Source organism: Zophobas morio, unplaced genomic scaffold, assembly GCF_036711695.1.
Source record: "Zophobas morio isolate AGI-343-1 ecotype UQ-CSIRO unplaced genomic scaffold, CSIRO_AGI_Zmor_V1 ptg000005l, whole genome shotgun sequence".
NCBI classification, from domain to species: domain Eukaryota; kingdom Metazoa; phylum Arthropoda; class Insecta; order Coleoptera; family Tenebrionidae; genus Zophobas; species Zophobas morio.
In genome coordinates, this window is record NW_026972110.1 from 267,028 (window position 1) to 283,455 (window position 16,428).

A 16,428-nucleotide genomic window follows, 5' to 3' on the forward strand; every position below is an offset into this window, starting at 1 on the left:
AGGACGGCAGACAGACGGAAAGGGGAGACCTATTTTTTCGTCTTCTAGGGGTCATGAAAGATCGAGAAAGTGCAAAAGTAGAGAGTCGGCCAACGGACTCGATTACAATACTTGCTTGCTTACGCTCGGGAAGTAAAAATGTTGAAAGTTTCATTAAAAACGGTGTTCTTTTGGGTTTAGTAATCGTACTATTCTTTGCAAGAAACATGTCATATTTGCAGTTGTAATAGTACATTACATACCGAGGTGGAAAGTTTTTCATCCCTTTCGAGAGTAAAGACTATTTCGCGAGAAAGGAACGAAATTTTTCTAAGGTCTGCATGCTACATATTTATTCACAACAGTTTTAAGTTGTTTTTAAACAAAAATTTCCTAATTTAAATTAAGTAACCCACCAAGCATTGAAAAATTCGAAAATTCACATTTATAACTACACAAGGATTACAACTTTTTGTGTTTTAGTTTTGAAACTCACATATACATATTACTTTCCAATCATGAAAGTGAAGTAGGGAATTAGCTCATATTCGAATTTTTTAAACTGTTTTAATAGAAAGTTAATAATACATCACTGTGCTCGAATTGGCGAGTTTTTTTCTTGCAACAAACTGGGCGTCCGGGGGCGCTAATCGTTAAAGCTTAGCTTGGGTTTTCGAGAAATTTCATTTTAAAAATTTCAGGACCAAAAACTCCCAAAGAAAGATAGTTTTATTATTTTTTGACCATTTATTCAATTTAAATCCATAGAAATCGATCGACTAGACATATACATCGACTACAAAATATTGCAAAAAAATTGAATCGATTCAGTCGATTTTTGATCTTTTTCTTTGCAAAAAAAAAACTTTTTTTTGTACCTTCTATACCAATATTCAAACCTCACCGTCGTCACTTGATGAAAACGCTTGCCATGATCATCGCATTGATTTAATGATTGTTCGGAGAATTGTTGTACAAAACATGAATTTTTAATTATTTTTGAATATTTAAACTGTGAAAAACAGTGCTTCAATTAGTTGCGTCAATTTTTGGATCGATGTATTCTGCTAACATTTGTTAATAACCGCTTTCACACAATCCCATGCTGCAAGCTCCATGTTAATGAGTGCGTTTTCAAATCGTTCGTCCCTCATCAACGATCAATATTTCAACATTCAGATTCAGACATCCACCTTCATTTCTTTTCATCCCACTTAACCGTGAAAAATAACGACACAAATCGTTGACTGCATTTCCTTCTTGGTTCAATACTGTTATGCAATTTTTAAGAATTCCTAGTTTGATGTGGAATGGTGTAACAAAACCTTTTTGATTGGCACCAGTAGAATCTCAGTGATGTTTTTGTCACAATATAAACTCCTCACGTAAAAGCCAGTTCCGTTGCGCCATGCAACAATTTGAAAAGATACTAGCCGATAAATGAAGGCTATTTACTCGACAAATGCATCGCTCAATAATAGCGTTAAAGTGATTTGGGGAAATATTATGAAATAAAAAGCAATTCCCCATATTAAATCCCTACGTTTAAACTTGGATGCGGCACTCCGTACATATTTGATAGCATGGAATCCAAATCATCCTATTTACTTACCGCAAATACCTAGTATAGTCCGGTCAAAATAGACATTAAAATAGTGATCAAATAACAAAAACTCAGACAGAGTCATGTCTTCTTCTTCCTCTTCTTCTTGTTGGATGTTCATAAATTGTTCAATTGGAGATGAATCAGCTGTCTTTTCATTGATATCACATGAATCTTCGTCTATTGGATTCAATTGAACATTCGAGCAAGACTGGCCTTGGCAATTAGTGCATGCTGGTGAACACAACAACCTTACTCTTCTACAGCCACATTTAGTACAACAACGATTTTTTTAAAACGCATCGAAAAACTGTTAGAAAATTCCGAAAAAGTTTCCGTATCATTTTCTCCACTAGAAATTTTTTGTACCCAAAATTGTAAATATTAAAATTTTTGGGATTAGTATACATATTTTTTTGCCCGAAATTATCACGATTTTTTAAAATACATATCATGTTATTTTATTTATTGTATCATTTTATATTATTTATATTTATTTATTTTAAAATATCATTATTTTTCCTTGTGCCGATTTCTTCAAGGTCTGTCGAAAAAAGTCCAGATTCAAAATTGCAGAACATTTTCTATAGAACAATTATTCCACTTTTGATAATTTCAAAATTTTGAAAATTATGTTGTCGGATGGTTCTCATTTTTAAAAATTTATTTCGCAAACAAGAAGCTTTTCCGCTTTATTAATGATATTTTAACCAATCTAAAAATTTCTGAATATACATATACTCGTACTTATGTTTTTCCGTTGTTCTCTTCTCGTTTATTTTTCTTTCCTTACTTTTCACAAGAAAAAAGCGTCTTCTGTGGATTACATTTTTTTGTATCAAAGTATTTTGAAAATGTTTTCAAAATTTCGATTTTTTTTTAAGTTGTCTTTCGCCATTGTTCCATTTATTGAAAATTTATTAAAAGAAACTTTCAACTTTTAGAACAGCGATATCTTAGGAATGGTGATTCTTAGGAAAAAAAGTATAGGGATCATTTTTGTAGATAATTTTATGATCTACAACTTTTGTCTGGCGTATATTTTTGATAAAACTTACCGTTTTCGAGAAAAATAAAAAAAAAGACCTTTAGCACTACCAAAATTCAGCTCTGTTGGAGTTTTTGTTATTTAAAATGTCTATTTTGACGGGACTAGTATACCACCATATTACTCTTGGTGATATTAGTACGTTGTTATATTATCAGTTATAATATAACAAGTGATATGATTATAATTGATAATATTTCGAATGAAACCGAGCTGCAGATTCAACGAGTGCGAAGCACGAGTTGAAAGTGCTGCTTCAGTTGCACGAACCATATCTTCGATTATTATTAATGATATCACGAGTTATATTCGATATGAGAATATAACGAATGAACTAATTTTTTGATAATAGAATTGATTTCGTCGTTTTGAGCTTGCCCCCAACGTTGGCAAGCCATAATACACAAACAAATTTATAAAATTCTAAAATTTGTCGATTTGACAGTTTTTAAATTTAGGTACCAACAGACCACAATAAGGTAATCAAATTATTATCGCTGTGATAGACATGTAACTAAGGGCAAGAATAAATTCTTTTGGAAGAAATGGGGTCACGTGATACATGAATTATATTCTCCCTGCTATGACGGTGGTTATCCAATATGTCAAAATTGTGTCAAACAGTCAGACATTCAAGCAGCATTACAGATTCGTTTCCCTCCCGAAGTAAGCGCCACCATATGTCAATTTTAAGGTATAGAAGAGACTTTAATAGCGAAATAACGAGGACCGTACTTGACACTATTTGACATAATATGACATTTCGGATAACCACCAATAATGTAACGATGTAGTAATGTCATCGATCGTAATGTGGCAGTCGTCGACTTCGTTGATTACAGTCTCTCAAATTGGTTGCAATCGTCCGAGTTGTCAAAAGAGAAAATATCAAAAGATTTCACTGCCTTGGGGAGTTACATCAACCTGTAATCCCTTTTTTCACTGTGCTAAAGCAAAGTTTGATGTGTCCATGGAGGTAGTAGGTAGAGGAGGAAAGATAGTTTGAAAAAGCGCCTGATACCGCGCTTTCGAATGGGATCATAAATGGCTCTTCCAGCTCCTCCGAGAACTGGTTGTTTCAGTGGCGTACTCGAAAGCGCTTGTCAAGAGGCTGGATACACGATACAAAAATTAACATGTTGCAAGTTAAAGGCTTTAATTAAGTGCATATATATTTAATCGATGTTAGCGGTAAGGGTCACGAATAGGTAAAGGTCACATTCTGTTACTATTTGCTAGCTGTGAACACATTTATAACCAAAATCACGATACACTTTCACCGGTATGTTACGTTCTGAACCAAATTTGACAGACTTAGCGCATGTGACGTCACTTCGATGCAGCTCGACCGTTTCTCATACCTAAGCGAATATAGTGTAGGTCTTATTCTTGGCATTTTCTTTTTTTTTATCTTTTCACAAATACAAATGTCTAAACGGACACTTGACTTTACTTTATGAGGATATAACCGCACATGTGCACCACCGGAAACATAAAAATTGCCTGTTTGACCACTGTCATCCCCATTCATTCTCTTAAAAGCTGTAATACAAATAACGAATTTGCCCTGCAGAAAATCAGTTTGAATTCAGTGATCAGCATGCCTAGTTGTGCTGTATTTAACTGTAATAACTGCAACAGAAAAACAAAAATAAACGGAACAAAATATTTTAAATTCCCTAAAAACCCTCAATTTTTAAAACAATGGGTGAACGCCTGCAAGCGGCAACATAAAATGAATTTTTAAAATGGTAAATATATATTTTTTATTGCATGACAAATATTTTGGAGTGAAATCATTCGTAATTTTTTTAGCTTGTATTTGTTCAATTCATTTTGAACCAAAATGTTTTGAAGACTTGACAATTAAGTAGAAATTAATGGGATTGCCTAAAAATACTAGAAATCTTAAATCTGACGCGGTTCCTACCTTATATCTCCCAAAAACAAAAAAAAAGCATCATCATCCGATTCTGAGAGGTCACAACGGCTTAAACGAAGAAAAGTTAAAAATGATACTGACAATAATTTACCAGAAACGGTGACTTTTACTTCGGCCACATCGTCTCAATCGCTAAAAGGAACTGAATATATCGAGTTTACAATTTACGGGAAGTATTAGTTTAAGGATGGGCGCACTTGTAGCAAATTCGTGTGAAACAGGGTTTGTTTGTTTAAATGCTATAATAAAAATGACATCCTACTCAATGTATATTTTAGGAATGAATCAGAAAAACAAGAAATTTTGCATTTAAAGCAAGAAATTAATGAACCCCGTAAAGAAAAGAACGACTTAATAATACAAGTAGAGGAAATGGAAAAAGAGCGTATAAATATGGAAGCAAAACTCAAAAAATGTTTGACACCCGGTCAACTGAAACGCGTTTTGAATCCTACGATGGTCTGGCGATGACATCGCTTCAGCAATATACTTGCGGAGTGTGAGCTCAAAGACTTATCGTTAGCAATGGATATCCTTTACCTGCTCTTTCTACCCTGCGAAAGTGGGCGTCATCATTAACTCTTGATAAAGGTATTTTAAAAGAAGTTATGAATTTAATGAAAACGCAATCACATCAGTTAAAAGAATCAGAAAAATTATGCATCTTATCATTTGACGAAATCTATTTATCCAATAGAATTGATATAGATAAAAAATTGGTCTAAAGAGTTTAGACAGTACTTCCCTCGCTGTCGGAAACTTGACGACTGCATGCTTATTGTGTTTTTTTCTCATTACATTTCTGTAGTGGGAATTTAAAAAAAAGATGCGATGACGTCATCAACATTTTTGCAAGGACAAATATCAGTTGGGATAGATGTAGTGTAATACTAAGAATAAAATTATTGTATTCCAAATTTTCGGGAAAATGAATTGGGTCGTTTGAATATTGATTTGTTATAATCAATAAAATAACGAAACAATTTACTCACTGTCGGGCTAGGCAAGCGCAAACTCGGTACGGCTCGTACGGGATGCGAATTCATTGCGGTTACGGACTGCACTTCGTTTATTTGAGATTAGAATAACACTGTTTCGTTGCACTCTGCTGTTAATTCCCGTTCTCATTTACTTAGCCGTTTGATTAATAAATCGTTAATTATATTTATGGAATTAGTACCGATTAAATCCGGCGATCCAGCGCGTCCCCACCTATAATCGTGACGTCGCCCGACAGAAATCCGCTGTTTAGTAATATCAGTGTAATATGAGAGGCAACTGAAAATCGTTTATGTATAAATATTCTTAATTTAAGATGACAAGCGTAACAGTATACGTGAAAGTCAAACAGAGAAACTGTAAACAAAACGACCATCGGTTTTATTGCTTCGACTTCCGCTTATTATATAAAACATTGGGTTTTATTTTAATTTTTGACGGTGGAATTCACAATTGGTTGATTATAAACATGTCTATTCCACATTCGCGGAACCTAGACAGCGCACAAAACAAATGCACGTCTGTAATGTTAAAGTCGATGTAAATAAGCGTGCTACCCTTATGTTTCAACCGAGTTTTTACTTTAAAAAATTTTGTGTCTACCAAATTGGGTTGGTCCAATGTAATACTAATAATAAGTGTTGCCTTTAATTTAATCAATAAAATAAATTGACTTCATTAATTTTTTTGAGCCACCTCTTAAGAAAATCTAAAAAATATGAATGGAATGATAAATCACAAGTACAAACTCATCATATTTTTTGCAATTTAGATAGGATTTATTCAGCAAAATTTAAGGGTGACGTCATCAATTTTTTTAGGAGGGATGAACAAATACATTTTGAACAAAAGTTTACCATGTTTATAATAACTTTAAAATATCTCCAAGATTTCAAAGCATTCGGTTTTGTAATTCCTGATTAAATCGATAAAATAAATTCACGCATTCATTAATTTTTTTGAGTCACCCTGCATATGCAAATCCAAAAATATGAATGGAATGATAAATCACAAGTACAGACTCATCATATTTTGTACATTTTAGATAGGATTTATTCAGCAAAATTTTGGGGTGACGTCATCAATTTTTTAAGGGGGATGAGCAAATACATTTTGATAAAAAATTTACCATGCTTATAATAACTTTAAAACATCTCCAAGATATCAAAGCATTCGGTTCTGTAAATCCTGATTAAACCAATAAAATAAATTCATGCATTCATTAATTTTTTTGAGTCACCCTGTATACGCAAATCCAAAAAATATGATTGGAATGATAAATCGCAAGTACAGACTCATCATATTTTTCATATTTTAGATAGGATTTATTCACCAAATTTTAGAGTGACGTCATCAATTTTTTTAGGGGGGATGAACAAATAAATTTTGATAAAAAATTTACCATGCTTATGATAACTTTAAAATATCTCCAAGATTTCACAGCATTCGGTTCTGTAATTCCTGATTAAATCAATAAAATAAATTGACGCATTCATTAATTTTTTTGAGTCACCCTGTATATGCAAATCCAAAAGATATGATTGGAATGATAAGTCACAAGTACAGACTCATCATATTTTGTACATTTTAGATAGGATTTATTCAGCAAAATTTTAGAGTGACGTCATCAATTTTTTAGGGGGGAAGAGCAAATACATTTTGATAAAAAATTTACCATGCTTATGGTAACTTTAAAACATCTCCAAGATTTCAAAGCATTCGATGCTGTAATTCCAAATCGAAAAAATTTGAATGGAATGATAAATCACAAGAAGCGACTCACCATATTTTGTACATTTTAGATAGGATTTATTCAGCAAAATTTTGTGGTGACGTCATAAATTTTTTAGGAGGGACGACCAAATACATTTTGATCAAAAATTTACCATGCTTATGATAATTTTAAAACATCTTCAAGATTTCAAAGCATTCGGTTTTGTGAGTAAATCAGTAAAATAAATTCATGCATTCATTAATTTTTTTGAGTCACCCTGTATATGCAAATCCAAAAAATATGATTGGAATGATAAATCACAAGTACAGACTCATCATATTTTTCATATTTTAGATAGGATTTATTCACCAAATTTTAGGGTGACGTCATCAAGTTTTTGGAGGGGATAACCAAATATATTTTGACTCAAGATTTATGATGCTCTTTAGAGCCTTAAAACATCTGCAACATTTCAAAACATTCGGGTTAGCAGATTCAAAATTAAATTGCAAAATGTTGTTTTATAATTTTGATTTTTTTTTCCAAAAATCTGGACGTTTCGGGTAAAAACTCAATTCGGGGTCGTAAACTACATGTGTAGGACTATGTTATTTTATACCATTTAAGACCCATTTACTATGTACAATTTTGAAGTGACGTCATCGCATTAGTGGTGGGGATGATTAGACAAATTTTGGTTAGCGTTTTACCATCTAGATGATATTCCTAATATAAGTACAAAATTTCACAACAATCGGTCTAGTACTTTCGGAGATTATCTGTCTAATAAAAATCCGGGACGGCAGACAGACGGACAGACGGACGGACAGACGGACAGACAGACGGAAATGGGAGACCTATTTCTTCGTCTTCTAGGGGTCATGAAAGATCGAGAAAACGTAAAAGTAGAGAGTCGGCCGACGGACTCGATTACAATACTTCCTTTGCTTACGCTCGGGAAGTAAAAGCAACAAAAAGTGATAGGCCCTCACAAAAGCTGTCAAACTATAATGCCAACTGGAAGCAACCAATTTTTACTTCCCGAGCGTAAGCAAAGGAAGTATTGTAATCGAGTCCGTCGGCCGACTCTCTACTTTTACGTTTTCTCGATTTTTCATGACCCCTAGAAGACGAAGAAATAGGTCTCCCATTTCCGTCTGTCTGTTCGTCTGTCCGTCTGTCTGCCGTCCCGGATTTTTATTAGACAGATAATCTCCGAAAGTACTGGACCGATTGTTGTGAAATTTTGTACTTATATGTATTAGGAATATCATGTAGATGGTAAAACGCTAACCAAAATTTGTCTAATCATACCCACCACTAATGCGATGACGTCACTTCAAAATTGTACATAGTAAATGGGTTTTAAATTGTATAAAATAACATAGTCCTACACATGTAGTTTACGACTCCGAATTGAGTTTTTACCCGAAACGTCCAGATTTTTGGAAAAAAAATCAAAATTATAAAACAACATTTTGATATTTAATTTTGAATCTGCTAACCCGAATGTTTTGAAATGTTGCAGATGTTTTAAGGCTATAAAGAGCACCATAAATCTTTAGTCAAAATATATTTGGTGAACGCCTCCAAAAACTTGATGACGTTAGCTCAAAAGTGTGCCGAATAAACCCTATCTAGAATATACAAAATGTGATGAGTCCCTTCTTGTGATTTATAATTCCATTCATATTTTTTGGATTTGCATATACAGGTGACCCAAAAAAATTAATGAATGCGTAAATATATTTTATTGATTTAATCAAGAACTACAGAACCGAATGTTTTGAAATCTTGCAGATGTTTTAAGGTTATAAAGAGTATAATAAATTTTTAGTCAAAATATATCTTGTTATCTTCTCCAAAAAACTGATGACGTCAGCTCAAAAGTTTGCCGAATAAATCCTATCTAGAATATACAAAATATGATGAGTCTGTACTTGTGATTTATCACTCCATTGATTTTTTTTTGGATTTGCATATACAGGGTGACTCAAAAAAATTAATGAATGCGTAAATTTATTTTATTGGTTTACTCAGGAACTACAAAACCGAATGCTTTGAAATCTACTGCGAAAAAAAACATAATAGGCATGCAGTCGTCACGTTTCCGACAGCGAGGGAAGTACTGTCTAAACTCTTTAGACCAATTTTTTCAGTTTTACAAACAAATCAGAATATAAACAAAAATTAAATAAGGCACAAATACAATCGTAACGTGGTCCATAACTAACCGGCACTGAGCAGAATAAACATCAGATGGTTGGGAGCACTGGTCTAATGGACCGAAAATATGTACCTGATCCGCTTAATCACTTGTTACTTGAAAAATGTAATAGGTCCAAGGTAATGGTTTTGGTAAATAAATGTAAATGCATCCTTCTGGGATGTCATAACAGTACAGGTAGCTATCACACTGGAATTCTGAAATATGAACAAATCAAAACCATGTCGGTCCACTGGACTTACGCGCGACTAACGGAGGCTTAAATGAGGAACGCTTCCACCTGTGATATTACCTCCATGGATGTGTCTGAAGTAATAACATTACCAAAAAGTCCGAAAGTACTGGTCTGTGTCTTCTTTTATATGTTTGATAGCATGGAATTCAAATAATCTTATTTATTCACTGTAAACAGTATACATTGCATTACGCTCGGTAACATTACTAAGTCGTTACATTACCGGTGGTTATGCAAATTATGTCAAATAGTATCAAATAGTCACATATTCAGCCAGCATTACCGATTCCCTTACCTCCTAATGTAAGCACCACCATGTCTCAGTTTTAAGGGTTTGGAGATTTTAATAAATCAACGAAGACGACGGTGGTGGTACACTATTTACAAAGACTAAATAGGACGATTTTAATTCCATGCTAGCAAACATATAAAAGCAGACGCAGAGCAGTACTTTTCGGACGTTTAGGTATCATTATTAATTCAGACACATCAAGCTTTGTTTCAGCGGTGACAAAAGGGATTACAGGTTCCTGGTTAAGTGGGAGGATTGTAACCAATTAGAAAGACTTCGATAGCGAATCAACGAAGACGACGCCTTCATTGTTAACAATAATATATGCATTGATGTGAAAATTTAAACTTCCAGTGTCACAATCTGGCATGGGTCGTACCAATTACGATAAAATTTCCTAAAATTCCCCAAAATTCTAATGTTTATTTTAAAACGGAAAAAAGTAGGAAGTAGAAAAAATAGTATAAAACACAGGTTTGATCGAGACGTTTTAGAGCACCCATCCTTTAGAAAACTCGTCTACCGATTCGTTTTCTAATTTTGGAATTCGTACACTAAAATACCGTCTTATGAAACTTGTTTTTTAATGTACTATTTTGATCTTCATACATATGAAAATCAAAAATAGGATAACCAAAAGTGGCGTTTACGACATTATGATAACTATACAAAAGAAATGTATTACAGATAGTTGTGGATACATAATTCCATAATACCACAAATTTTAGTACAACATATTGTATGCTGAAAAGTCTAGACAAACCTTTACATCGTATATTGCTATGAACTGAAATCATTATTCTATTTAAAGTAGAAAGAAGTAATCTTTTTCAACTTACTGTGTCAAAGTCCGGTTAGCTATGGTATTATGTTTCACAATAACCCTGTGGTACTGCATGTTTATTTGTAAATTTTTCTGTATCGTAGTGGAAAATTCTACCACACTGTCAATTTCTTGGCTTCGTTTTTCTTTCTTTTTTCTGTACCATATGTTTTTATAAGCATCCAATTTTCTTCCACGATATTTAACAGAAGCCCAGCCGCATCCGGATTTTTTATCTGGATTGATAAACCTTTTACACGCAATAGCCCATGCACTCGGTGACGCAAAAACAATGTCAGTTTCTTGACTTCGTATCTTACCGTCTTCTAACAAGTCTCCCACAAATCTCTGTCCCTGGAATAATAAATGTATTATTTTAAATGATTTAATAAGTGACGTACCAAATATTCTATAGTCATAGTTCCGTTACCGGGTTGTAAGATATCAGCTGACAATAACATTTGAAGTGTTACAGTGCGAGGAGTTGCAGAACTCGCAACAGATTGTTTTCCACAACGGGAACCATTGTCCCCTTCTACATCCTACAGTCATGATATATTATATTTACAATATTAACAATAAGATCGCTACTAAATCTAAACAATTATCTATCATGCATACTAAAATAAAACACATACGCAAAAAAGAATCCAAGCAAAAACAATTATTATTAGGTCTTTTTGCATAAGTCATTCCATAAAAGTGATAAATCGCGTGTGGAGATTAGTTGATTTGGTTTAAATTTTTAGCACTAAATAACATAAACTAAACCTAAAGGTCGGTAAGAATAATTATTTTTTCTCATTATATGAGTTGGTACTGTTATATCAAGTTTTGTTAACATCAGAAATTCTTAATTGGAAAAAAAGACATGGTTGTAAACGTTACAAGATTATAAAATCAGATTATTTGCATTTCTTAAAACGTAAATAACTGAAAAACGCCACATCTTTGATATAAGTGGCCATATAGTAGTCGTGTTGCCATTATTACATATAATATTATAATATAAACAAAAAGGATTTCTCACAGAGTAAAGTATAACATAACAGTTAGTTTTTAACTATGTATATACATCATGACAACTTAATCAATATCTCTTAAATAGTATGTAGTTATAGACAAATAAAAACTAAATGAATAAGTAATTAATTAAATAGTAAGTTAACAGTCGCCGAATCACTATACAGGGTATTACACGAATGAGTACGAGCCTGACTGAATTTGAATTGCAACCCACAATACACCGTCCAAGCTTACATGGATATTTTTTTAAATTATATCAATTCTTTTTTCAAAAATAGACATAGTGGGCAATTTTGACTTTTATTAATTTTTGACAAAAAACGTCAATTGATTTGAAATTTCAAAAAGATTTTTATTAACATCAAAAAATTGCAAAGAGCTGATCGTTGTCTATAATCTGCGGGCATTAATTCTTACACTAGGTCAGGTCAAGTCAGGTAGGGATTAAATTTGTTGAATTTCAAAATTCTGTTAACAGAGGCTACACTAACACGTACTGCGGCTGTCACTGTTTTTTGAGGGTCATTTTCCACCATTCCTAAGACAGCAAACTCATTTTCTGGGCCGGTAGCTGTTCTCCGCCTTAAGTTTTTTAATTGGTGGTCACTGTTCCGAAACGAGATTTACAGCTTTTTAAAGATTTTGTTGGTAGATGCTTTTCTCTGCAGATAAGCTTTTACATACATTCTAGCTGCCAAAAAAGCGTTCTTTTTACAATCCCCATAAATGATAGATCCGTTTTATCGTTATCTGAATAAATTTCAAATACTGACAAACAGTGACAAATTTCTAACGCCCGGATAAGTATGTTTAGCGCTATTTGAAATTTAAAAAAGGCATCCAAGTAAGTTTTGAATTTGTATTTTGGGTTGCATTTTTAATTCTTGCAGGCTCGTACTCATTCGTGTAATGCCCTGTATGTATGATTTAAAATTTTAAGATTAAGCGTTTACAATTATTTTAAAATGTACTAAAATTATTACCAAATATATCGAGATCAGTATGTCCCTTACTAAGTTCATTGTATGTTTTGAACAGATTAAACATTGGAGAATACATGTGTTGATTAGTACATGCAACTTCACAATAAAATAATGGAAACCGTCTTAAACTAATCTGCGGCACACTCAATTTAACATAGTTCAATAATGACGGAGAGTTAATGATTCCATTAAGGATCTTATATAAAAATATAAGTGCGGCATAATTTCTTCTAGATCTTAAGGTGTACAAATTAAATTCCTGTAGCAGCTTTGTATTTGGATAACCCTGGCAAGGATAAACTCCATATATTTTAAAGTAAAGAAATTTGCAAAATTTGCGCTATATTTTTTCCAAATCGGCAATATGAATTTGATAAAAAGGATAACACACATTAGAACATTATTCTAATTTAGGCCTAACCAATGAATTAAACAAGGTAATAAAGCAATCTACATTTTTAAAACTAGACGTATTTTTTTTTTATTAGTCCTAATGATTTGTTGGCATCGTTACAAATTTTATTCACGCGTGGAACAAACGACAATGACGAGTCCAGAATAACACCTAAGTCACGAATTTCGGTACAGTTCTTTATTACAACACCATTTACAGTATAGTCATAAGTAATTGGATTTTGTTTGGCTGTAAAAGTCATTGAAAAACACTTTTTATGGTTAACTTTTAATTTGTTCTGTCCACTATAAGTGTAAAATTATTTATATCTCCCTCTAGTGCAACTCAGTCATTAATGTCTTTAATTACTCTATTTTCAAGTTATCCGCATAAAGAAAAATTGTACTGTCTACATACTTTGTTACATGATCTACAAAAGGAGTAAATGATAATGGACTCAGTGTGGATCCCTGAGTGACCCCACTAGCTGTAGCAAAATGTGCAGATTTACATCCTCTATATTCCACATATTGATTAGTATCGGTAAGCAAAGACTTAAAAAGTGTAATCAGACCATTACATAAACCAAAATGATTGAACTTTTCGCAGAGTAACTATATTCACAACATCGAAAGCCTTCGAAAGGTCTGTAAAAATTACATCAACCTGCAAAAATTTGTTCATTGCATCCGATATGAACTGAATAAATTCGCAGAGGTTCGTACAGGTAGATTTTCCTTTGATGAAACCGTGTTGTTCGTCAATAATTAAAGATGATGTTTGACTACGCAAGGCATCGGCTAGAATACTATCAAAAATCTTGGCAAAATTGTTTATAATAGCGATAGGTCTAAAATTTGTGATTTTTCCTTATTTCCAACATCCAGGAAAAGTCGAACTGCGTATTATTAGGTAAGTTATAAAGATAGCAGAGTGGCTCAATTAAACAAAAGATGGTGTCCTTAACCAAAAATGACGGAGTTCTCTCGGGTCCCGCTGTAAAGTTCGCCTTAAATTTTCTGACATCCTTGAATACATCTTTGGAAGACACTTTAAACAAGTGCAAAACACATCCATAGGCAATAGAACATTTGTTATCATACGTTGAATTCTTTATATCACAGGTGGTTACGTTCTGACTGTCATACGTCACAACACATTCCTTACTATTAGAGGGCGTATCATTTTCTTTAACATGGCATAACGAATTTGAGATGTATACATTCCCAAAATGTTTAGCAAAACCATTGACGATTTCTACTGGCGATAGTAGTTCTTGGGGTGGGATTCTGTTTCTACAGATACGATACGAAGCGAAAACGAAGCGATAAATGATAAGGACGAAAATATAAATTTCAGATGCGAAAGAAAAAGACGACGAGATTTTATCGGTACCGATATTTTATCGTTATAGAAACAAAATCTCACCCTTGATCTCCCTAGGTCATTCTTCTAGGGATTCTAGACGAGTTTTTCTTTAGATTAATATATGACCAAAATTTACATGGATCAGTGCGAATACTGCGTTCAACAACTTCAATATATCTGCTGTAATCTCTTTTCATCATCAACTTGATATCTCTGCGAAGTTTGTTGGCCTGTCTCCAGAATAATCGTATTTGGTTTTCTTAAGCATTTTCCTAAAGTGTTTTTCTTTTTATTTATCATGTTAACTAATTCTTTAGAATACCACTTGGGAAAAGTAGACATTCTAGGCTGCACTAATGGTACATATGGTGCAATTCTCTAAAGGTGTGCGGAGTGCTCGGGTGTTCATTAACTTCGCAGTGCGTTGGATCTGGTTTTAAGTGGTAAAGATTAAGAATTGATGTTTGGTATTTTCACAGATTGTTATTAAGAGGTCTTTCTGCCGTAAGGCACAGTTATAAAAATAGTACTCTATAGTATAGACTCCTAATTAACAAAATATTAAAAACAGTAAATTTCTAATAATCAATATATAAAAAAGTTCTCCATCACGCACTTATATCTATAATCTTTCTAGAATGTCGTCTTGTTATCATTGTAAAAAAACTGGTAAAACCTTCAACTGTGATGCATGTAAACAGTCCCTCTGTAAAGAGTGCGCTGAATTAACAGAAACTGAAATAAGGGCATTTGAACTCAAAAATCGAAGAATGCGATTCTATTGTAAAAAATGTGACGGCGCTATAACCCTTATTCCTCAATTGGTAGCACTGGTTAACAGCTTACAAACCCAAATTAATGAATTAAAATCTAATATTAAAGCAAACACTAGCAATAAAATAACGAGCGAGGAGGAGATCTTTGCTGAGATAAATGATCGGTTACACCGTTCTAAAAATGTTATAGTGTACAATCTTTCTGAATTTCAAAGTGATGATTTAAACACCAGGATAAATAAAGATAAGGAGTCTGTTTCAAATATATTAAACAGCATGAATTTGCCATTATATGAATTTAAGTCAATAAGATTGGGTACAGCCAAGCAGAACTCTAAACCCAGACCATTAAAACTAATATTTAAAAATGCTAATGAAGCAATGGAAGTTTTAAAAGATAGAAGAAAGGCGCCAAATGATATTAAATTAAACTATGACCAAACCATCCTGCAAAGAGAAAAATATAAAATGGTTCGCCAAGAATTACAAACTAGATTAAGTAATGGGGAACAAAATTTAGCCATAAGGTACATTCGTGGGGAACCTAAGATTATTTCAAAATCTAACAAAAAAATAGCTATTAAGATAACTAGGTGTTTTATAGGTGCTTTAAAGGACGCGGTCCCAGTTTAAATCCGAGCGACCGAAGGGAGCGAGGTTTTAATGGGACCGAGTCCTTTCAACTATAAAACACCGTGTTATATTCAATATTTTTTCTAACACTGAAGCTTATTTGATCCGAAATCGTCTGTTATTAATATTTTATCGGGAGATTTTTAGTGAGGCAAAATGTTTCTTGAGACTGCCGTGGGTAGTAGTCATGGTAATAGTATCAACAAATTTTGAAAAAAAATTTTGTTCGTTAAAATGTGTGAACGCCTTTCAATCGGAATATTAGAAAAAGCCAATGAATTACGCACCAAATTATTACCCGCAAAATCAAAAAACGCTTATGAGAAGGTGTACGTGGCTTTTAATCAGTGGACGTCAGAAAAAGGTGTAAAAGAAGTGACGGAAGA

General features: G+C 33.1%; 1 protein-coding gene across 2 annotated transcripts in view; it reads right to left on the bottom strand.

The window, feature by feature from the left end:
* Positions 1-16,428, bottom strand: part of LOC135120900 (MPN domain-containing protein CG4751-like) — a 121,506-nt gene that overhangs the window by 60,852 nt on the left and 44,226 nt on the right. For both annotated transcript variants that reach the window (XM_064045236.1, XM_064045230.1), the window contains 2 exons: positions 11,264-11,404; positions 10,879-11,216 (listed from right to left, as the gene is read on the bottom strand). In XM_064045236.1, coding sequence (XP_063901306.1) covers positions 10,879-11,216; positions 11,264-11,323 — 398 coding nt within the window. In that variant the 5' untranslated portion in view covers positions 11,324-11,404. The remainder of the gene's footprint in view (positions 1-10,878; positions 11,217-11,263; positions 11,405-16,428) is intronic.